General features: G+C 42.9%; 5 protein-coding genes across 5 annotated transcripts; 1 reads left to right on the top strand and 4 right to left on the bottom strand.

Annotated features, from left to right (window-relative positions):
- Window positions 1–4,501: 4,501 nt before the first annotated feature.
- Window positions 4,502–11,091, bottom strand: LOC128711738 (uncharacterized). The gene is made up of 3 exons (XM_053806623.1): window positions 10,996–11,091; window positions 4,673–5,420; window positions 4,502–4,605 (listed from the first exon to the last, which is right to left on the bottom strand). The coding sequence occupies exons 1-3, from the start codon at window positions 11,089–11,091 to the stop codon at window positions 4,502–4,504; spliced, it is 948 nt and encodes a 315-aa protein (XP_053662598.1).
- Window positions 11,092–12,153: 1,062 nt separating this feature from the next.
- On the bottom strand, window positions 12,154–12,537 carry LOC128714627 (uncharacterized). The gene has a single exon (XM_053809501.1). It carries the CDS (start codon window positions 12,535–12,537, stop codon window positions 12,154–12,156), a length of 384 nt encoding a protein of 127 aa, XP_053665476.1.
- A 3,753-nt stretch (window positions 12,538–16,290) lies between these two features.
- LOC128711212 (probable actin-related protein 2/3 complex subunit 2) lies at window positions 16,291–19,426 on the bottom strand. The gene is made up of 7 exons (XM_053806078.1): window positions 19,353–19,426; window positions 17,916–18,009; window positions 17,262–17,557; window positions 16,818–17,038; window positions 16,606–16,697; window positions 16,397–16,506; window positions 16,291–16,318 (listed from the first exon to the last, which is right to left on the bottom strand). The coding sequence occupies exons 1-7, from the start codon at window positions 19,424–19,426 to the stop codon at window positions 16,291–16,293; spliced, it is 915 nt and encodes a 304-aa protein (XP_053662053.1).
- A 1,330-nt stretch (window positions 19,427–20,756) lies between these two features.
- LOC128713648 (28S ribosomal protein S21, mitochondrial) lies at window positions 20,757–21,148 on the bottom strand. Its single transcript, XM_053808510.1, has 2 exons — window positions 20,949–21,148; window positions 20,757–20,873 (listed from the first exon to the last, which is right to left on the bottom strand). The coding sequence occupies exons 1-2, from the start codon at window positions 21,093–21,095 to the stop codon at window positions 20,757–20,759; spliced, it is 264 nt and encodes an 87-aa protein (XP_053664485.1). The 5' UTR covers window positions 21,096–21,148.
- A 320-nt stretch (window positions 21,149–21,468) lies between these two features.
- LOC128714645 (uncharacterized) lies at window positions 21,469–22,427 on the top strand. The gene is made up of 2 exons (XM_053809520.1): window positions 21,469–21,545; window positions 21,608–22,427. Exons 1-2 carry the CDS (start codon window positions 21,469–21,471, stop codon window positions 22,425–22,427), a joined length of 897 nt encoding a protein of 298 aa, XP_053665495.1.
- The last annotated feature ends 900 nt before the right edge of the window (window positions 22,428–23,327 follow it).

Raw genomic sequence — 23,327 nt, forward strand, 5'->3', positions numbered from 1 at the left:
ATGCGGTCGAACCAGACCAGAGTCGGCGGAACCCGCCCAATATCACGAAACTGGACACGCAAAGCGACAAACGGAATAAAGCAAGTCCGGACCTAAAGACAGAACTACAATAACGAGAAAAAACCAAAATTATCCTTTTATAAAAAAAAGCTTTAAAGTGACGAGCGCGAGGGCGATTTAATAATGAGGCACGATGTTCCTATCATGTAACAGAAATTGGCGTTAAGCGATAGTTTTAAATGATAAAAAAAATATCTGATCGATAAAAACAAACAAAAGGTTACCGATCACTGCGCAATAAGGTCTGCCAACGGGAATTAACACTGCTAACCAGGGGAAATGTAGAGGTTACCTCAGAGAAGCGTTACATGCGTTTTGGTGGTAATAGTGATAGTAGCAATAGTAGCCAATAGCGAGGGGTAGATAATTTGTTTTTTAAAACATCGGACAGCCGAGTTTCAGGCGGAAAGCAAACACATCCAACACAGACAATTCAAACGATTGGCAAATCAACCGATTAGTGAGCATAATCTCAATACCAGTACAAACTAAACAATACCGTCCAAGAAGGTGAGCAGCCGAAATAGGAAAATAACATAAACTCCGTACAGCACAAGAGGAAGAAAAAAACGAAAATATTCAACCACAAAGTACCAACCTTGATGATGATTGGATAAGCACGAGAAGGCTTGGCATGGGATTAAATAACCAACATACATCGTAACCCGAAACGAGGAAACGAGACAGTGATAGTAAACCATTTAATTTGCTTTAACAGAAACTGAACCATAATAGCAAAAATTATTGCCACGTTATGTTTCGTAGGGAAAGATTCCATTCCCCAACCCGTCACTGTGATGGTGTAAATAGTTTAAAATTGAAAACAAAAAAGAAAACAATGTTAAAAGAACGGAGATCAGTTTCTGCCAAGGGTGTCAAACCTTGCAATCTAGTAAAGAAACAAAAAAACACATTTGCTAATTAGCTTTCCACGAATGAAAACAAAACCATGTTAGAACGTATGTGCGTCGAAAAAAAGATAGCAACAAACAAACAAGATGAGAAAACCGTTTTATAAGAAGAGGGTAAAAAGCACATACACTAACACCGGAAACGATAATAATTCTAGTACTTGCTGATAATGATAGCCAAATTTTTCTAACAACTCAAAGAAACTACATAATCGCAATAGAAAAAGAAAGAGAGAGAGAAAAGGAGGGAAAAGTAAATAAAAAGCTACTGCTGATGAGCAGTAGCGATAGCAAATATCGAATATATTTCTAATAGCATAATAAGCAAATGCAAAAAGTGGTTTTGCTTTCATTAATTCACTTGCTAGACAAATTGAGAGTAGGGGACAATGTGATTATAATGTTTATTCATCAATTTAGTCTTTACCAACCAGCCGTGCGTGCAAGAACTACATGAGGCAAAATTTAACCTAATTAGTAAAATAGGGAAAACGTGAATATTTGGCCCCAAACGGAGGAACCAAAACAAAGAAAAAAAAAACATACATCAGACGACGGTCTACCACGAACCAAAGGCAATGTAAATGTAAATAGTAAAAAAAGAAGAAGAAAAAACAACGATATATCCACACACACTCGGCGGATAATCAGTCCAAAGTACCTCTTGATTAGCGATACTATTCTTTCTAGTGAAATGTGTATAGTAGGAAATGACAAAAAGGGAAGGAAAAAAAAACTATCAAAATGAAAAGTTAAGTAAAAAGAGATGGTTTTTGTTCACATTAATTACATTGCACCCGTCGCCAGTGTAATGCAGGAGTGTTCTATTACATTAAAAAAAAACCATAAAACTGCCAACAAAACAGCCACTTAAACACACATGACGCACTGTCTTCGATAGCTGCTGCCAGCCAAAACATGAAACACGAACACTTATGTTACGCATTTCCACATTGCATTGGCTTCATGGCGAGAAGCGGATAAAACAATAGAAAACACAAAAAGGAAACTAAATTCACAGAAAACAGAATCGCATCGAGCAATATAGGATGGGAAGGACGATAAACCGGGCGACACGAGATACGGGAAACGTTTCGGGAAAGGTGCTACGAAACCGGCAAAACCCCCTCATAAGACTGAACGTAGATTGTAAGCAAAGACCGGTTGTCGTGTGTAAAAAAACAAAGCAAACCGAATCTAGAAACTTTCTTGTTACTAGTGGTCCCCCCTCCCCCGCCCCGTCGAGATCCAATCTCCCATACGATTCTCGATCGACTGCAAAGAAAGATCGTTAGAGATCGTTGTTTTTAGCTAGCGCAAATTTAACCGGTTTTACCAACACCTCCAGCCGAATGGTCCGATCCTATCGAATGGGATCACATTTAATCCTGCTAGATCATTATACACAACCCCATACGTACACATGCGTACGATTATATACATACAAATATGAATAAAGAAGCAACAACGGATTTCTACTACAATGGTAAATGTTGTTGAGCTTCTTTTCGCCAAACATCCGATATTTTTAGGTAAAATTCAACGGCATGTCGTATCGGACACCTTTGCTCATCAGAATCAGACCCGTAAGGATTTTTGATGATCGCCCACAGAACGGAAGCAGATTCAAATTGAGTAATGGCGTTCATACCTTTCCATCCGACAAGACAGACGTACACCAGCGTGGCCAGTCAGTCAGGGAAGCAATAGCAGCAGCGAGAACAGGTCTATTAACAAATAATTCTGCTGGATGAAACACAATTCTCTGAAGATAAAATTCGAAGCTTTGAATGTTCTATGCACATGGTGGGTGGCCCCTTGTGACTATCTAGAAGAATACTCTGGATGTGGAGAACACCGCTTGATACAATAGATGGCACTGACATCCGCCTTTGTTAGGGACTCAATACATGTACTTTAACTTTCTCATTTACAGCAACGCGCAACTCGTATACACCACACACTCCTATTTACTAATAGTGTTTTATTCTTTACAATTCCAATAAACATAATTATTTCTTGCCCATTGTTGTATTCCGTCTTCTCTTATGCGTCTGTCTTTTTTCTTTGTTGTTGTTTGCTTCTGCAAAATAATGTACTCTCTATTTCTCCGTCTCTCTTATTCGCGCTCTTGTAGAAAGGGTTTGCTTTGTGTTTAGAGTGGTAAGAAAAAACTTCTAACATTTGTCTGCAGTTACAAAAAAAAAGCTCAATATATTCTCTCTATTGCCGGAATTTACCACACTACACAGACACATGCACATACTACAGCACAGGTTGTTTATGCGATTATTTCAGATGGTACCAGATGGCAAGGAATGTGGTGTCTGTCGTTCGATACTGGTTGATCTGAAAGTGAACTACTCTAGCAGTTAAGGGAACCGGGAAAGAGCGGATATCCAAACGAGATAATCACATTTTGTGCATTAGGGGGGGGGGGGGGTATACAAAATGTATAAAATTGTCAACCGGTCTGCGTGGAAACGAACTACAACACGGACGGGAATGGAATAGGGTGTGAAGGCGGATCTATATCGTTATTGTAACATCAGAAAGAGGGTTGGTTAACAGGTGTGAATGTTTCGTTTACGTTGAAAAGAAAGTGAAAACGTGAGTAAGGTTAGTTCGAAGCTGCTACTTCTACCAAAACAACTTAGTCGAATAAAAACGAATGTTTGCAACAGAATGCTGTACGACTTTAACGGATATGTGACAATAACTAGAGTAAGACAAAAATATAAAAACATGAAATGTTATCCCATGCTGAAGCAACAACAAAATAAAACCCGCAAAATCCAACAAACCAATAGTTTTCTAGAGGGAAACAAAGTCCACGACAAACATCCAAAACGATTTTTTTTGGGGCAGTTCCGAGAGAAAAACAAACTTCCGAAAAGGGGAAGATGTGTGTGCACCATAGTGTGTCTAAATTCGGGACTTTCCTTTGTCGGCACAACAACCCCGAGAGGTCTAGGCCTGCCATTTCTGGCTTTCTTTAACTTTGTTTACCCGTAGCCGGACAACGGATACGCCCCAAATTCTGGACAATCTATATTATTCTTTTCAAAAGGGTTTAATTGAACGTTTAGAACAAGACCATTCACATAATCGCTCAGGTGGATGTAAATGGGAAAGTGAGAGAAAATGGTTGTTGCATCATACCGTAGAGTTATTAGCTATATTGTTTTCCTTTTAACACATTCCTGTTCTCATCCTACTCATCCTTTCACTCCAATCTCTCCTCCTCCTTCTGCCCTAAAACCCACCGTACATTCGAAAACGTAGCATTACCCACCGTTGCAGCCGAAACCGGTCGCCCTAATACTTGACTTAATCAGCCATTTACTTAATAATAAAACCTTGTGGAAAAACAAAAACACGGTGCCTTCCAGGAACAGAGGCCAGTTTGTAGCAAACCGTACCGGAACCTACATCCACCCGCATCAAACCACCCGTTAGTTCCTATCATTCTGTGTTCGGCACTACCATGCGTACCCGGTGCTGCTGCTGCTGCTACTACTGCTGCTATTCTAGTTCAGCTCATCGAGATTTGCGATGTCGATGAGTGAAATGTGGTTTCCACCGAACTCGGCAAACTTGGCGCGCTCCTGGATGTCGGTCGAACGCTTGTAAACTAAAACAAAAGCACGAGTTAATATTCCCCAAAGAAAAACCAAAACGGTTTCCGACAAAATGCTTACCTCCGCTGACGATCTTCTCCAGCTGGTAGATCTTCATGTCAACGCACTCTTTGGTGACGCGCGGCGAAACATCGGTAAAATCGGTCAGCTCCGGCATGACGACACGCATCGTTTTCTTCAGCACGCTCGTATCGATGTTGTAGTAGCCGAGCTGCATCTTCATGACCAGATCGCGCAACGACTGCGGTGGCAGCACCGTTTCACGATCGAGCGGCATGATGAAGCAACGGCGAGCCGCACTATCGATGATACCCGACTGGTTAAAGGTGAAATCGTGCAGGAACCGGGCCGGACGCTGGCCACGGAACACCGGCACATCGATCTTCGAGTAGTTCTCGTCGTCCGACAGTCCCAGCTCGAACTCTTCACGGAAGAACTCCTCGTTGTTGTCGCTTCCGTTCGATCCATTCTCGGTCGACTGCGAATCATCCGTGGAAGCATCCTGGTTCAGGGCTTTCGGCATCTGGAACATGTTGAACTGGCGCAGGATCTCCATGTCACGGTCAGCATTCATCGAGCGGTACAGCGATTCGAAGTTGCTCGCATCGTACGGGATCTTGCAGAAGCCATGGTAGCGCATATGGTTCCGGGCCTGCGCATACTGGCGGTAATAGAACAGACCGCCGATTGTACCGATGGAAAAGCCCAACAGTGCCACCAGCAGTAGGATCGCCGCGGTAGCCGGCTTCAGTTGCCGACCACGGCGTAGCAGAATGATGTTCGATGCGGTCGAGTTGTTGCCATCCTCCTGTAACGTTATTAAGTTATCGAAAAGGTCATTGTTTGGCGTTTCGTTTTACGCGAACTATTGTCGGTCGTGTTGTCTCCTTCTGCCTATGGTGCCTGTCCAGGCCCACCTCACACAACAAATCCTAATTACAAATGCTTGATCTGTCGTCTTTTATCAGCTGTCGGAAATCGTTACATTACATCGAGGAATGGATAGGTTTTAGGCCAAATTACATATGCACGGTCAGTCTCTTTCCACAACACCCTCGCAAACTATTTCATGTGATGATCTAACGCTAGTGACACATAGCGCTCCAACTAGTTACAACACATTATCTTAACGTATGAAAGGAATTCAGAATGCAATTGGGGAAATATAAGCCTCCACCAGTCGGTCAATAGTCTGTTGAATGATCAGAACTCCCGAAAAAATCACATTCATTTTAAAAGGCATAAGTAAACAGAAGTATCGAAATGTTTGTCGATCGACTAAAGTGGAAAGCGAAGCATTTGCATGAAATAAAATTTCAATCCATCCAAAAGAACGCATCCAGATTCGCAAGATTAAGCTGCGTCACCCACGCCACCGCTAGAAACTCGAAAAAAGCTCTTATGTCATTGTGTCCATCAGGTAGATTTCGATACAGGTGGGGGTACGTTGACATGCGTGAGCTATGCTGTGTCGGAAAGAGAGTTCCCTAATCGAGCGAACTTGCTCCGAATGAACTTGATCTTGACAGGTTCCCAAATAAGCGCTATCATACCTTCTTCTCTCGTGCGCCCGATCAGTCGGCGCTTAGTAATGCGCGATCGTATAGGAGGTGAGCCACACGCACATGCACCGTAAAAGCTGCTGCTTCAGTATTATGTGCACAGTGCACACCCACGAAACGTTCACTCATTTGGATGTTGCTTTAAGCTAAAATCCGCACAAGCAGTGGACAGTTTGTTATGCTTGCAAACACCAAAAAGCACGCCACTTTCCGTGGCCGACACATTAGTTCCGATGTTTCGATATAGTTGACAGTGTTGGTGGGACGAACGGACGGACAGATGGTCCGTGGCTGCATGCCATGTCGCACCGATGTTCCTAATTCAAACCACGGACGACGAAGACGACGCCACTGACGCTGTCCGTCAGCTTTATATGGTAAGGCCAACACCGACCGGTTGGCGTGGGACGAAGGCGGATTCCAAACACTTCACTGGATGTTTGCCATCGTTGCGAATCTTCTTCGCTAGATTTGAGAGCGTCCTAGGCGGGAAGACAGGTGGATATGGGGAGGGATGGCACCCTCTTTCTTGAACGTGTCAACCAATTCAATAAAACGACCGCAATCAAACGGGTGTCCGATTAGTTGGTCAAAGGTTGTGAACGAGTTTGTATCGGGGCGTGTGAATGGATGGGCACCTTTCTGAAGCGAATATTTCATGACTTCACAGCATGAAATAAAGTGTTAAAAACACCATCTCAATTCTCTGGATAGATGTGAAACAGTGACGCATGTGAAGCTGTGTATATGTGAGAATCGAACAGAAAATCGATTAATGCTTCCTGCATAAATGTGGTGATAGGACAGGAGAAGGAAATCTAATTTAACGCCAACGCCGTCTAGTGTCATTAAAAATAGGATCATCAATAACTAATCATGTTAAGCGGCGTGACAATCGATTCGAGACGGGACCACCATCGGCAACTGTTGCGTCGAGTGCTTCTGTGCGCGGCTGTGTTTTGCTCAATATCGCCCAACTATCTGCCGTCTGTGTCTGGTGCATCTTTCGATGGATACACATACCCCAAACCGACCCCAACACCTTCCTTCGATGGATATGATTACACCACCCCAAGCTGTCCGCTGGCGGACCAACCGGTGCCCGCCTGTACAGCGTCGGCCACGATTATTACCGTACCCGTCAGGATAAACGTCACGGAAACGATCGTAACGTATATCAAGCAACCAACAACCGTCACCACGACGTTGATTGTGCCGACTACCTCCACCGAGATACATCGAGCGATAGAAACCCAAACCAACTACCACACGACCACACACACCGAGCGAATCTCGTTGCCTGCGGTAACGAAAACTTCTTCCGTTACTAGTACGATCGCTAGAATCGAAACGATCACCAGTCCCGTCGTGAGGATAGAGTACGTTACCGAGCGTTATCCTTTGGTGGAATATCGCACCGATACAGTCACGGCGACGTCCACCTGCACGGTGACGGAGCTGTTTCCAACCACCTACTACAGTACGTACATCTCCACGAGCTACGCGCCGCCGGTGACGGATGTCTCCTATCTGACGGAAACTTCCTACCGTACGCTCACATCAACGCAAGTGAACACACAATTCCGCACGCAAACGGAAACATCCGCCACTTATCTTACCCACACGGAAACGATCCGTGCGACCCGTACACTCACCGAAACGACCACCGTCACAGCGTCCTGTGCTCCACCCCCGCTAAACAACGAATACCTTCCCGTGCCAGCTCCGAGCAACGATTATTTGCCACCATTTTCCGGCCACCAGCAACCGGCCGAACAACGTGTACGAAGTAATTTCGTCCTGCCGGAGGATCTTCTACCACCGAAAAGACCACCGGCCCAGGATACGGTTTTCGTCACAGTGACCAAAACCTTAGATCCGGTTACGCTAACAAAAGAGCATACGGTAACCAAGGTCACCCCCGCTCCCATTACCAGTGGTGCCACGTCAGCAGCCGTCCGTACCAAATCAGTGATAGCCTTCGATCAGCGCGTTACAAAGCGCGTCACCATAACGCCCACGTTGACGAGCTACATCTACATGGATACCGTCACCGTTACTGCGACAAAACCCGCTGCGCTAAAAGCAGGCTAAGCAGAAGATGCTGATGAGTTACATCAGAAGAGAAAATATAACCCAAACATTCCGCTACGGAAGAATTCAAATGTGGCCGGTGGGTTGCATCATACTGCGCCATACGCCAAAGGGGGTCAATAGCGGGAACGCAGAGACATCAACCCCTACTTAGCCCATCCTGACGCCACTAATGTGACGGACACGAAGGACGTTAGTAATGGGAGATACTAACCCTGAAATCTTCAGCAATTATTCAGCTCGGTCCACTAATGGAGTCGCCGTGTAACTCGGAATCGAGAAGCACGAAATGATATAAAAAACGAAATGAAAATAAAAACTAATTATTGTACTTGAAACAGGGTCTTTGTATCTGTTATTTTCTCGATGGGACTTAATACTTACAGCCTATGCTAAATTTCTCTGTTAAATGTTTTGCACATGCCTATGAATGGAGCATTAGTTGCGTATTCTCTGCTGGCGTTCTGAAAGTCATGATGTGTTTCTAGTTGTGAGAGCACAGTGAGGGGCGTATCAACATATGTGTCTAAATAAATATGGTGCGTCATTTTCATTGGGAAATATCTCGACAATAAATAGAGCTTGGGAAACTTGTCGCATGTAGTTGAGCGGTTGGAGGTCTAGTAAAGAACAACGGTCATTATTCAGATTAAGCCATGGTATTATTCGGCCAAGATATAGTATATGGCGTTCAAGATATTTGATTTGAACGAACCTCTGTAACGTTAGCGTTAACGAAGCGTTAGACAGCTCTGTAACGCGCTGAATCACCAAAGCATTTGGGTTTAGTCTTTTATCAATGATTCTCCAAATTAAATCAGTCTTCACAGTTCATTTAGATTCCAAATAATCTATACTTTACCGGGTGTGGGTTAAGATAAGGCGCAAATGATAAGATCTATTGCTCACCACCACTAAGTAGAATGTGGTCCATACCAGCCAAAGATTACAAGAAGCCGATCCCGGTTGTCTGTGGACTGTGTACGTTAGAGACACATGATACACAACTATTCTCTGCCACCAAAGTACGATGATGCATTCACCCCCAATGGAAATAAAATATAAATAATGGTGATGATACTGTTATCATCCTCGGGGGGGAATAAGATATACAATTGCTGGATAAATATGCCAAGAGTTAAGACAAAGATACAGCAATTCAGTACTACAGTACAGTAGTAATTCTGCTAACGTTTCGTGACCGGCTAAATCTCGACAGTTTCCACACGTTCCTCACGTTCTCCCTTCCTAAGCCGGTTGGAAGTTGCAAAGCATTTTATAAACGGAAACTTACAATTGTTTGACGAATCGTTTCTTGTCCATGTGGACAACGTACGAATGATAACAATAACAGACGTGCACAAAAAGCAAAATTTTCACTCTGCAGCCTCGATTACCGTAAAATGGACACTGCACGCTTCCGGTACTTCTATAATAATCGCTAGTTACGGGGTGGTTGTAGCTTGAAGATGGATAATAATTAATGATATTTTATTTTCCCACCTTCTTCCGGGGGCTGTGCGTCTGTGCTTCTGTTTCTAAACCTGAGCACGCATCGCCATTATGAAGAGCGGACACAGGGTTTGCTTCAAGTGCGACTCGCAAGCTCACCAGAAGCGTGTACACGCTATATCATGATAATCGTAGGAGGCCGGGTGCCGAGTTAAGAGCATAAAAAAGCATACAGAGTGTGGAAAATGAACCCCGAAAATAATACCAACAAACGAAACGAAAGAAAACGATATCTCAAACCCCTTCGCGAGGGACACGCAACCTTCACATGCCGGTGTACACACCGGGCACTTGGCGCGTCGGTACTGAGTCTCTCTTCAAGTTGAAAGCAATAATATCACGTCGCAATTGCGTCGTGGAAATGGAAAAGTTTTCAATGCGCTCTTTGCTGCGTGCCTTTTGACTTTCACCTCAATTGATTTCCTTCTTAGAACTGCTTCATTTGGTATCTAAAGTATCAAAACAGAACACCCGGATGATAATTATTACCTGCAAAGAAGATATTACATTAACGTTTCACCTTTACAAATTCACCAAGTTAAATGTGGTGTTATCTACCAAGATGACACGTTGCAATCATACGATAAAATACTCAAAATACTTCAACCTGGGCTCAGCCATTTCAGGCAATTGTCGTTCCCGTGGTTACCCTTTCCCGAAGCGAACATTCATCATCGCACTTTCCTTTGTGCTGACGACAGAGCAAAGTAGCCAGTGGCAATTTCGATTGATAGCACACCAAAGTGTAATGTGCACCACGCACAACCCCCACTGCCATGACGGCGAATGGGTAATCGCGTATGCATCTTTTACCTTCCCAGGGTCAATGCTTGCAATGCGATACTACTGTGCTGATGTTTCGGAATGTTTACACGCTCGATTTCTCATCGATTCACCTGTCTGCCCCATTCGGTAGTGTGATTGGGCAACAAGGAAGAAGAACTATGCTCGTGCGCATAGCACGGAACGGAACGGCGGTACGTTCACCACCACTTCTTCACTATTGTGAGGCATCTTTTTCAGCTAGACGACAATCGAAAACAAAAATAGCGAGCAATTTTCAATGCCAATGTCTACACACTGTACAGGTGCGTGTGCCAGAAGCATGATATTTTTCCGAAGGGAGATGAATAATAATGACAAAAAAATAACAATTGCGTCTCCTAGTGACTAATGTTGATAATACGGTGATAATACGGGGGTTTCTCTACTTACGGCCGGAGCGGTCGGGGTGGCATCCGGTTGTGGGTGCACCAGGGGAAGAATGGACTTTTCACCCTTCTTAGCCGACGATTTGGCGATGACAACCATTTTTGCGTTTTATTTTCTCGTCTGGAATTGCACTGCCAAACGATTGCGTCCGCGCGCTCGTATGTGTGCGTGTGTCTGAAAACTCTGGAAAAACTTGACCGCCGCCTTTTGTTGTGAAATTGTTGCTGCACCCACCGCCTGCAGAGAAGACCGATATGGGAAGTGTAAGAAATTGGATGGAATCGGTAATGTCGATTGTATTCGCGGTATTGAGCACGCACAGAAACCTTCACGATTGGGTGGAACGCTTTTTGGTTGGAATATTCTTCACACTAGAGCAAACAGGTGAACTTCACAAATGGAGTCGATGGAATGTTTTTATCCACTGTACAATTTTTCGCTTCGTGTGGAAGAAGGCGAATGAATAAAAAACTTTTTTGCTGGAGGTACAGCTGTCAAATACAGTCGAGTCCCGTTTACCAAATGCTGTCAGATCCGGGTGGTTCGATTATCCGTGCGCTGCATTTAAAATGAACGTTAGAAGGAAATTACAAAACAGTCATAGGAGTTCGTAAAATGTGCTTTCCAACACACAAATCAAAAACAGAACACCAGCCAGATGAACCATTTAATAACCGTCTTTGGGTAGAGTTTAATATTGGAATAGGTTTAATATTTTTATGCCGCATGCATAAATTTATGCAGCCAAATTACCTTGTAAGTAGTCAAATTGTGCATTCTAAAGAGGGCCATGAAATAGGTAGATTATCAGTTTATCGAAGTGGACGGAACTTTATTGTGAATTATTTTTCCGTTTAACGCTTTTCAACACATCATTTACATGTACATTGAAGGGGTTAGAAACAGTAAACAGGTTTTCTCTTTTTATTCAATTTTAAATTTTTTATTTTCACTATGAATGTTCAAACAGTTTTTGATAATAGTTCAACTTTCAACAGATTCATTGTTGTAGTTAATATTCACCACAATGAAGCATCACAGAGCTTCAATTCAAAACAGAGATCCAATATCAATACAGTCACACCACGCATAAAACCAATCAATTATTATAGCCGATAGTGTAATTAATTTTCGTGGCGTTCGTATTATCGCACGCACGCTTTAGACATTATCACAAACAGTAACAATTGCTTGATTATCCTTGTTTTCGGCCGCTTCCTTGCTCGCCACTTTCTCCTGTTCCGCCACATAGTCCTCCCGGACACGCTCGAGCGCTTTGATCAGATCCATCTCGTCGATATCGGCATTGTTCATGCAGTCCAACCGCTCGCGGAACTTTCGCGTCAGCTTCTTCCGATGGTAGTCCGCCTCGATGTCCTGCTTGGTGCGGGGAATGCGGAACCGTATGCAGCAGCACAGCATGATGACGACACCAAGCACGGATCCGCAGGATAGAAACAGCAGATGCCACACACGCATCCCGAAGCTCGTTTCCGCCTCGAGAATTGCTTCCGCTTCCTGCTCCACACTCATTTCATCACCCATCTTTCGTCGGTCCTTCAGAGGAGAGTTTCTTCAAAGCAAATTTCACAAATTCGACAAACAAGTGGTCAATCCAGCAATTTAGAATGCAAGATTAGACAAACGCCTTTACACGAACGCAGCTTATCACTCCGCACGGGTCGCCTTGAGGGATACAACTGTTTCGCTTAGGAAGCGTGTTTCCCTCTGTTGAATCCTTTTCCGTTTCATCGTGGGTGTACCACGGAGCATTTGGTCTAGTCCTGTCTAGTCAATGCCTTCATTCATTTCATATCCTTTTCTTGCCCTGCCAAACAGGGTGTGTCTTCGCTTTTACGCATACTTTGCCAACGTGGTGTAGAATTAAGGAGTGTCCCACCTGCTGCTTGCTTTATTACAACCATCGCCACAGCCGCACCCTCTGTCTCTGTCGGATGTGACCTGACCCTGTTGGGCCTTCCCCATCTTAACAGTTTCGCTTTTAGAAACATGTTTAGATCATCACGATGGGTTCAACAGGAAGTGAACACGCGCTCCATGAGCCTTCGCGGTTTACAGGCACTGTGCGGTAAATGATGTAAATGATATGGACGCGTTCGTTAAGTGATGACTTCCGGTGGTAAAAGGTCGAGTGCATTCGCAGTACATCATCGCATAGTGATACGATTTAATCATACCCGCACGCTTCCTTACAACCCCTTATTTCTTTCGCTTCATTGCAGCCGCACACATGTCCAATTTCCATTATCTAGCCCCCACCCCAAAACAGGTTCTCGTTAGCTGATTTCGGTTTTATTGAAGATTGTTGCCTTTTTTTTCAATGCATTTTTGGAGCTCTGTGTTTTGTCGCATTTTAAATTTTAATTCTTCCTTTCCCTAATTCTAACCTGTCGTGACTCGGTTACACTCCGACGGATCGGGGAACACATATTCTATACTAGGGACTCCATTGATTTATCCACCTGGGTAATAAAACAGTTCCTTTTTTCCTAAGCATTGGTTTGAGCTAACCAACAGATTGGCGCAGATACGGTGCGTCGTGTATTTACGAGTTTGTTTGCCGCGGTGACATTAAGGGTGCGTTTGTTGCTCATCGACTGTCACCATCCAATCCACATACACGATTCCTTGTCACGATCATATCCTTTCTTTCTCCAACTTTTATTAAGAATTTGAAGAATGTTTTCGCGCGTACTTTACCAAACAGAAACGGGAGAAACATGTGTCCGAACACTATTGTAATCAATTTATAATCGCGTTCTTTCTCGCTAGCTAGCTATAATGGAAAGCTATTTTACAATGAAGGATTTTACCGGTCTTTACACATTTACTGTACGTGGTTCATGCATTTGGCGTCTTGCGAGCACACACACACACACACACACACAGGAGGATCGCCCATATCTTACCCTTTAAAAGAGTTCGGCTCTTTTGCGATCGTTTGCATTCTACTACATATCGGAAACCGGAATGATGAAAAGAAAAGAATAGATTTTAGTTGTTTGCTGCTTGTCCAGAATTAATAAATGCACATCAGCTTTCACTCATAGTTATGTTCCGCCCGGTATGTTGCCATCGGTTGCTAAACCGCAATTACACCCACCCATCGCTACCTCATTTATGAACGCTTTCATCGTTTCACTCTACAACACTACAAACAACTGGAAGAATACGATCGACCCGATCACCCGATCGTCAGAAGCTCGATCCCGTGAAGGAGGAGGGTAATAAGGTAGAACTCGGTAAAAATGGGCACTCCAATCCACCCTGAATCTCCCACCAGAGAACGAACACTACCTTTAATGAGGATCCATTGCTTAACTAACTCGTAGTTTCATAACTCGCTCTTTCCTAGTATTAATTCTCCGTTCTGACACCTGTGTTTAGTCATGTTTGTTTTTCCTGGCGATTTTTGCATTTTGTCGCACTAAAGGCTACTAATAATAATAATATTAGCAGTAGTAGTTAATAGTAAACAACGTTTCTTGTGTAGTTTGGTAAAATTTGATGAGGAAAACAATCTATGTCCACACAGACACACAGAGTTTGCTTTACAACAGCGCTTGCATACCACAACTCGTTCATTAATTAGTATTGCATTCATTCCGCTTCACTTCCCTTTCCCGAAGACAATTACTTCGGTTTAGCTCACCTCATACCCGGGGGTGAGGGTGAATTCCTTATAATATGCTAGATTTTCTTTTCATTTTAAACGACTTTGTTCGTCCTCCCCATTCTTAGCATTCAAAGATGGAACGGTTTTGTAATAAACGATCCTTCGTCTCCTTCTGTCGTGACCGGCATGTAACAGCTATCTTCTTTTGATCTCGGTACGCAATTGATTAGTAAATTGATTAGTGTTATGTGTTTGCTGCATTAAATCACACAACGGAACCTAACTCCAAGCATGGTTAACGGTTTGATTCGTTTCGTTTGTGCGATTTTTGTTTGCGTTTGTTTTGCCAGCACTGTTTCGAGGGATTTTTTCTTCCATCCTTCACAGCACGAACAATCGTACACATGCATTTTAAGTCCTAAATATGACCTGTTGTGTAAAGGTGCATTAGGAGCGTGCATTGCTGTTAGTAAATGCGTTGGCATAAATGCATTAAACCCCCGCCTTCGACGTGATCTTCCCCAGGAATATCATGGGTGTACAACACCTGAAAGTATGCAAATCTCCAAGATCTCACCGTTTGATCGTTAATTTAAAAACATATGACTTCCATTCATACACAGGCGTGTTACACACAAGACACATCCAAACGGTGATCCTTTAGCCGGGTGTAATACACTAATACAAATGCCAGCTAGAACCTGTTTGTTCCTTCATATATCGCATTATGCTGGGCTGGGCTCTTTTCTTCTTCCTACGATATTTCTTCTTATATAAAATTAGTTATATTTAGCTTAGTAGTAAATTTCTTACCACCTTACTAGTAGCTCCCTTTGCTCCTTTCCTCAAATTGAACCATTGTTTTGTGTTTTCGAAAGCCTTGTTAGTGCTTACTTTCCTCTTTTTTTAATGTCATAAATTTTGCTTCATTTCCCGTGTTTGACCACGGGTAAACGACAGTGATTCCTAATTTTTTTACACTTGTATTTGTTTACATTGGCAGCGTCGATTAAGAATGAATGTTACTGACTGTGTATATGTTTGTGTCTCTGTACGTTTCGATAGAGTATATTTTCAACTATTTTTTTTTATTTTTGCTATCAAATGTGTCGAATGTGTATTGGCGTAGTGCGGACTCCTGCTTTACCTCAAACAGCTACAGTGGTTGATGTTATGCTTTGCACCTTTCAAAGATTTTGCAATTTCTATTCATTGGCCATTTTACCATGTACGAGGACACAGACTCTTCTCTACCGTGACTCACAGTCAAAAGAACCTACTACCACTAGAGGTTTGTTGTGTTACGAATTTTCACGGAACGGAAATGCCTAATGCAGGGAGGTTTTCGAGTTCCAGTTAGAAAGTTGAGACCATCTCTGGAACATTCTACTCATGTTGCAGATTTTATTTTTGTGTCTAAATGTTCCACTTCAGCTTGTTGAACTCCCCATTCTAACATTCTCATTGGAACTTGAAAACCGTATGAACCAAGGAGCGTAAATTCATCCTTGAATTCATGTTTACCTTCGCATAATATTTGCAATTTTTTATTTTCCTTCTTTTTTTCCATTGCCTTCAGATTTCTCTTACACTTTTCCATTTTATTAGGTTCGTTTGAATACTTACACATTTAACAACTAGACGTCCGGCATGTTCCACAATCATTCTTTTCTGATAAATGTTCGACCGCTAAAAGAAGAAAGATAATGAGACAATGTTTTAGCCAAAGATCTCCAACAAAGTTTCAGGCAATTAATAACTTCTTACGTTATTGTTTTCTTTTCCGTAATTTTTGGCTCCGGCCGAGCGCGGTTGAGCACCTTTAAAAATTCCGACGTCTTTGCACGCATTCGGGAGTGGATGTAAGCTTTCGAACACTGCGTTAAAAAAAACAACCGAATACCAAATATCAGACGAACACATATCACACCACACATCATCAAAAACAATTGGTCCGATGAAGTCTTTGAACGTACCTTAATATGATAATGCAAATAATCACGGAACATGTGAATTAAATTGATCGTATTATCGCGCGTTTCTTTCGCGGTGTGCCTTGGGAATAGTACTGCAAGCAGGCAACAAACAGAGACGAAACAATATTGATAAATTTAATGTCTTCTCGTACACACACACACAAACACACACCCTCGCCGAAACGGGGTCAAATGTCTCAGACGATGCTTACCGAACGTAACGTAGCCTATGTTTTCACCGACTCTTGCACCCGTATTGGCCAGCTCCAGTGGTGGCTCCCGATGGGAGAATAATACTTGTGGCGCTGTGTGTGAAGCTCTTCGGCCTTCACGCAGCTCCTGCATGAATACTTTACCTAACACTACGTCATCCTCGTCACGGAATATCGTACTAAACACGACCGTTACGCGATCCGGCTTGGCTTCAACATACCTACGAAGTAAGGAATAAAATCGTTTTAATAATAGGTTCGTACTTTCTTATTATGCTACGAAAAGCCATAAAGAAAAACTTCAAAAAACATTAAAGTGTCTCCAATTTTCACGACCGCGGACAAAACATAGGCTATAAACTTTAATACACGAAGCGATTTATAGACACAAAAGGATGGCACGATTCCAAATTGTTTCATCCACCCATTCTGTCACAAACTTACATAGTTTCATCATTCCGATAGTTGATCACTGCTCGTTTTTGTCCTTCGCCTTCCCCTTCACCCTGCGACTGAAAGTCGAAATACTTCTCGAACACAGACGCGAAACAGTTTCGCTTCAGCAGTCCGATCTTTCGTACCGTTTCTTCCCAATTTTCCGGAATGTTTTCCAGATCGACCAGCACCGACACGTTGTAGCCGTCTTCGGGCGCAACTAGCAGATCGCCATATTCGCGCTTTAGCAGCTCATCGGCACCATGTTCCTGCAGTTGCTTGTAGAACTTTAGCGATATGCTCGTCTATAGGTGGAGAAATTGTTGAAAGGGAAATAAAAAAAAAAACGATAAAAAAGCCATTCCGGTTACATGCAACGGTCAGGACAGAAAAGAACAAAACGGAACAATGATAATATTGATAAGACGACAAGTTTTGTTGAGCAACCATGGGTTGACATCGTTTTTACATCGTTTCTTGGCATAAGCCCTTGTATCTGTTCCGTTTCCGTATTGCTAGGACCTTCATTGAACTGAAACCGTCACCACTGCTTTGCCAGATAATCAATTGGATAATGGGAATGATTCCGTCCCTTCTTCATCATTCCATTGATTTACTTTTTTGTCTCAATTGTCTATCCGTACGAAGCATTGGAATACGTACTCGCACTTTCGTTTTGTCACCATTTATGTTGGAAATGTGAAATAATACTCCGTCGAAGTCCGCTACCGTCACATCGATGGATTCCGCCTTGTTGCTGCAATTGAGAGTAAAAGGAAAGAAAAATGCATCAGTATAAGGAAGTTGCATGATAAGAAACAGACTCGAAGTAAAGATTCACATTCGTACGTGGGGAAAGGCCCTGTTATATGGCCATTGCAGGCAGAGTGACTAATCTTTTACTTGTAAGTTTAAAGGTGATTCATATAACATATTATGCAGCAGAAAGAAATTTATCTTGAGAGTTTTTGTTTATTACAAATGGTAAAATTCACCGTACAACAAATGCAACGTGTTTTACTGAGTGTATACACACTAGCGCATTAAACGTTCCCTTTTGTTTGTTTATTGCATGAGCCCGGCCAGCGCATTGCCCCATAATTGGGGCGCCGCTCAACAAGAACAGTGCCGATTATTGCTTCGTACAAATTTAACGAAAAATATTGCTGACTTATCGTTCCTGTACTGGTTAAAATAAAGCCTAAAAAAACACTCATATGAGACTATTTTGTTCAAGTAAGGGGGTTCAACGCAGGAGACACCACTTCAACGATAACGGAAATTGCGAAGTTGTAAGATAAGACTATATGTGATTCGACACAAAATCAATAACGATTGCGCATACAGCTAATGCTATGTATACATACACGCCATCAGAACTCAATATCCATTTTCCAACATAAAAACTTTATACTCTATGTTTAGAATGCATCGTACTCATGAATGTAAACTCCCAGTGCTTCAGTGTTACTAAAGATCTGCAACTTCATGTAAACTTTTCCAGAATGCCCGAAGGTTTGAATTTGCTTAATGCAATAAAATTCCAATAGAAAATACTTTAACCTTGTTTCTACTTTGGGTGGTCGGCGAACATCCATAAAATAAAAAAAAAGATAACCGGAGCATTAATAATCTCCCCCAAAACATTTACGGTGGGTTAGTGTGTATATGTATGGACTTAAGCGGACCAAAATTGCGCCGATAAGCGCACGCGATAACGTGGTCACATCCCTGGGTGTTGGCTCGAGTATGTTTATACAAGCAAAAACCGACCTCCGGCGAGCAAAAACGATGAACGTGCCGCCGTTACAGGTTTCGAAAGGAGCCGTATGCCTCTTCTGGTGCCTCAGAAAACTCATGCTTCTGGTTACACGTTTAACGATGTGTCAAGTTTCCATTTATGTCCACGCATAATGCTTCGTTTTTAGAACGATCAGTAGCATTCGAGCTAGAAAACAAACCACATGAATTTAACATCCATATTTCTAGATCAGTTATTAAATACTTCCAGTACGAATGGGGGATTCTTTAGGAGGAGTCCGTAACTCCCCCGAACACCGATGACGTGATGATAGCCTTTTTATGGTGCCGATTACTCACCCTGCGATTGCATTTTTGAACTTCACTGTAAGCGTTTCCTCCACAATTCTGTTGTTGATCTCCAGCAGAATCATTTTTGCTCATCCAACTGGCAAAGTGCCTTTGCCCGGGTTACGTCAAGTTAGCTTGGATATTTTTCTTCTCTAGCAGAGATGTTGGGCACCAAAACGAGTGACGACTTCTGGTTCACTTCGCGGTCCAGTTGTGCTTCTTAATTCGGCGGTTTTCTGTTGCTTGTTTTGCCACTCCTTTTGCGTGATCTCACGATCGTCGGCGTCAACGGGTGTTGTCGTTTACACCGTCCGCTTCCGATACACAAACAAATTAATTATAAATTCACTTTGCCTCGAAAAACCGATGTTGTGCCGCTGTTGCAAGAAACTGCTACTGTAGCCCCCGTGGGAGGAAGCTAGGAGGACGACGACACTGTGCGACCCGCTTTCGACACTGCCTTCTCGATACACTTTTTTAACTTACGCACAACCGAACCAACGCACACACACATATACAAACTTCACATGTGCACACATGCACTGACGCATACACACGCGCGTGAAAGATACGATAAAAATCGCCTTCTTGCGGCAGACACAATGCAGCCAAGATCCGGCTAGGAAATAGCACCGTTTCGGAGGAACTCCCTTTTCGCCGATTGGTAAACTCCTACGCGGCCTTTCGTTGGTCGATACCGGGAGGATTCTTCCCAAAACGGCACAGCTCTTTTAATTATCACGCAGGGGAAACTACCCCGGGAACGCGTTACATCCAACCCCGAATGACACACGAGGCACCGGATAAATGGATCGTTGGTGCACGCACAGTGAACAATACAGTGCACCTAATATTCCGACTTTTCTTTACTTCTGCTGCGAAAACTCCACGATAGCACAGCAGAATTATGCGGAATTTTCGCTTCTTGCGATCCCAGAAAAGTTGACTCCTTTTTGTGTGTTGCTCGCTCGCTCTCACATTGTCGTGTCATCTGTTTGACAGTCGACATCGCCCCGGGACGCATGGGTTTAGAGTGTCGAGGTCTGAACTTCGTGAAACGTATATGGTACGCACTTCGATACTTACTTCGATACTTCGATACCTTTTATCCGGGAAATCCCAAATTTTCCAAATTTTCTGATGCGTATCCGCAATTACGATCTTATTAATTAGGTTATGCATACCTTTCACAGAGGAAATAAGCAATCTATCATTATCCAAAGAGCATCTCTAATTTTGTTTCCGTTTGCAATAAGAAAGGTTCTCAGAGTAATGAGCAATGGTCGAAATAATTACCCTATAATACATACTTTTATACTTTTAATTCATGCTAGTCTCAATTTCTTTTTTTGCCGGATAAGATAATAACAATCTTCAGACTATAGCAAATATATTTGCGTACTCTAAAACTGATTAATTACATCCAGGGAAAGGTTCTACCCTATTCTTTCGGAGCACAAACTGAATTTTACGATTCATATCCTCATTGTAAATGGATTTGCAACGTTCAAAGTTAATGCGTCGTCGAGTCTGAAATAAAGAACAAACAATCATATCAGAACAAACTTTTCAAGGCGAGATTTCAGTCTTGAGGATGGTACGTACCTGGAATGGCTTTTCGTAATACCGAGTACGCCGGAATTGATCGAAAATCTCCTCTTTACCAAGAATGCGATTCAGCACGCGGCAAGCTTCCTCAACGTTGCTATTTTGCACAAGAACGGTGCGAGCGATGAACTTCACGTGCCGCATTTTAGTCTGATCGGTGTTCCCGTGGAACAACAGTCTGATGGAAGAGATTGCATAAACAATGATGGTACTTAGCAGAGCTGGATATTGTTGTGAAATGGTCTTGAACTTTCAATTGCAATACTTTTGAGCAACCTTTTTCTCCTCGAATGTAAAGGAACACTCTGAAAGACATACTTACATAAATTTACTCAAATATTTTCACTTCTGCTGGAGAGCACCCAAATTTCGGCACGTTTCTGTTTTGCTTCGGCAAATCCTATGACAGCAGTTTGTTTACATCGAAATGGTGAGAAAAAAAAGCAAACAAAAAACAATCAGATTTACGAGGACGAGTGAATAATTTGGTCGAATCGGGTCATTTCAGAGCACTAAAATGACTAGCTCCGAATTGATTTATCAGTACAAAACGACATGCAATAAGCTGAAGAAAATACAGCGCGTTTTAATTAAGTAAGTGGTCTACCAACAGTTTTCAGCATAATGCTACGAACACCTCGTTTTCTTCGTTTCAGACGCTTTGGACCAAGTGTATCGGAAGTGTCGGATGAGTTTGGTGCGCTAGCTAACAGCTTTAACGAAGCATTCCAACCAGAATACGCAGCAAAATGTTACATCGGCCAGAGCAAATGTGAGAAACTTATCGGCAACGATATGGGTGAGGTAGATGCCCTGCTCCGAGCCGCACGATCCTTCCGTACCGCTCACGATAAGCAGGAGCGAATGCGAGTCGCGAACATCTCGCATGCATATCACGAAGGGGCCTTTCGATGCTACACACAGGCGCTTTCCCGGCTGCCGGACAAATCGGTTATTGGGGCGGCCATCATCAGAGAGCTGAAGGAAATCCATCCGAACGTGGAACTGACGAGCGACTTCAGCTCACCGTGCCATCGGATTTGGGATCTGGAACAGTCGGCAGAGGAAAATCTAACGGCACGTGATTATGTCGGTGCATTCGAGAAATTGTCGGAAATTTACGACGATGTTACCGAGCGAAAGTGTGAATCGCTCTACCAGGACGTGATGAAACGGATCGAAATATCTCGGCTGCTTCTGCTATGTTTGCTGCAACTGCCACCGTCTGTGCGTTACGATCACAAATTTATCGAACGGTACTCAACCATCGGTGACGGTGGTCAACGAGAATCGAGTCCCGACCGAGCACGGCTGCCGGATGATCTTGTGTTTCTTCTGCAGTCACTGGTCGTTTCCTGCCAGGCAAAGGATATCGAATCGCTAACGGCTGTCCGCGATGAGCTATGCCAAAGGCAGGATCTGACCCACTCACAGCAAGCTCTTCTGAAGGAAGTGGTCGCAAAGTATAGTAAATGATATTAGATGAGGCGAAAGAACTGTTGAAGAGTTTTCTGATGTATTCTGCCGCTGCAATATAATTGCACACAAATACTGTACATAGTTAGCCCCCGAGCATTGATTGTTATTAAACCGAGAATAATTTTAAACATACATCTTAAGCTTAACTCGTTAGTTATGGACGTTCAAATTCCCAAGTATTACAACTGGTATAACAATGATGATCTTCGATGAAAAAATGCATTGAAAGTTATATTGGCGTACAAACGAGGGTTTCACTAGTATTTACTAAAATCGTTTCTTGGACATCTTTTACAACCTTTTGGCAGTTAACGTATTCGCCAATGAGAAAATATTATTCTCGCTTCTCATACACTCCTCTATAGAGCCATGAAAATAAACTGAAATCACGGGTATGATTGGGATTCGTAAGAAAGGGCGTTAAGAAAAAAAAAGTTCAGGTAATTTATGTTTCCAATAGGGTCCTGCTACCCATTGTATTGAAAGCGAAGGATTCGAGGTGCCGCACATGGATACCTGGAACTAGCGTCCTGAATATTAAAATTCCTGTACGATTCTTACTGCATTTGCTGCTGTACGAAAGCGTTGTAAAGGAATAAAGGAAAGAGAATTTCAGACCCCTCTGTTTTTATTTTCTACCCTTCGCTTGAAACCCAAGATCTCAAGGTATTTTATTTCTACCTGGCCGCTACGCTCTCCCTACCAATTCCTGAAGGATTCCAACTGAGATTTTTTGTTTTGTAGCCCTTCATGATCATATGTTACCCATCAAGGACTTTTGCAGAGAAAGAGAGAGAGAGAGACATATATCTGCAGCTGTCTCTATAAAGTGCAATCTGCAGGGCTCGTAACAATAAAACAATTGTTCTGATGAACCTACAGATTATTCTTAGTTTG

The sequence above is a fragment of the Anopheles marshallii genome, chromosome 3, assembly GCF_943734725.1.
Source record: "Anopheles marshallii chromosome 3, idAnoMarsDA_429_01, whole genome shotgun sequence".
Taxonomy (NCBI): Eukaryota; Metazoa; Arthropoda; class Insecta; order Diptera; family Culicidae; genus Anopheles; species Anopheles marshallii.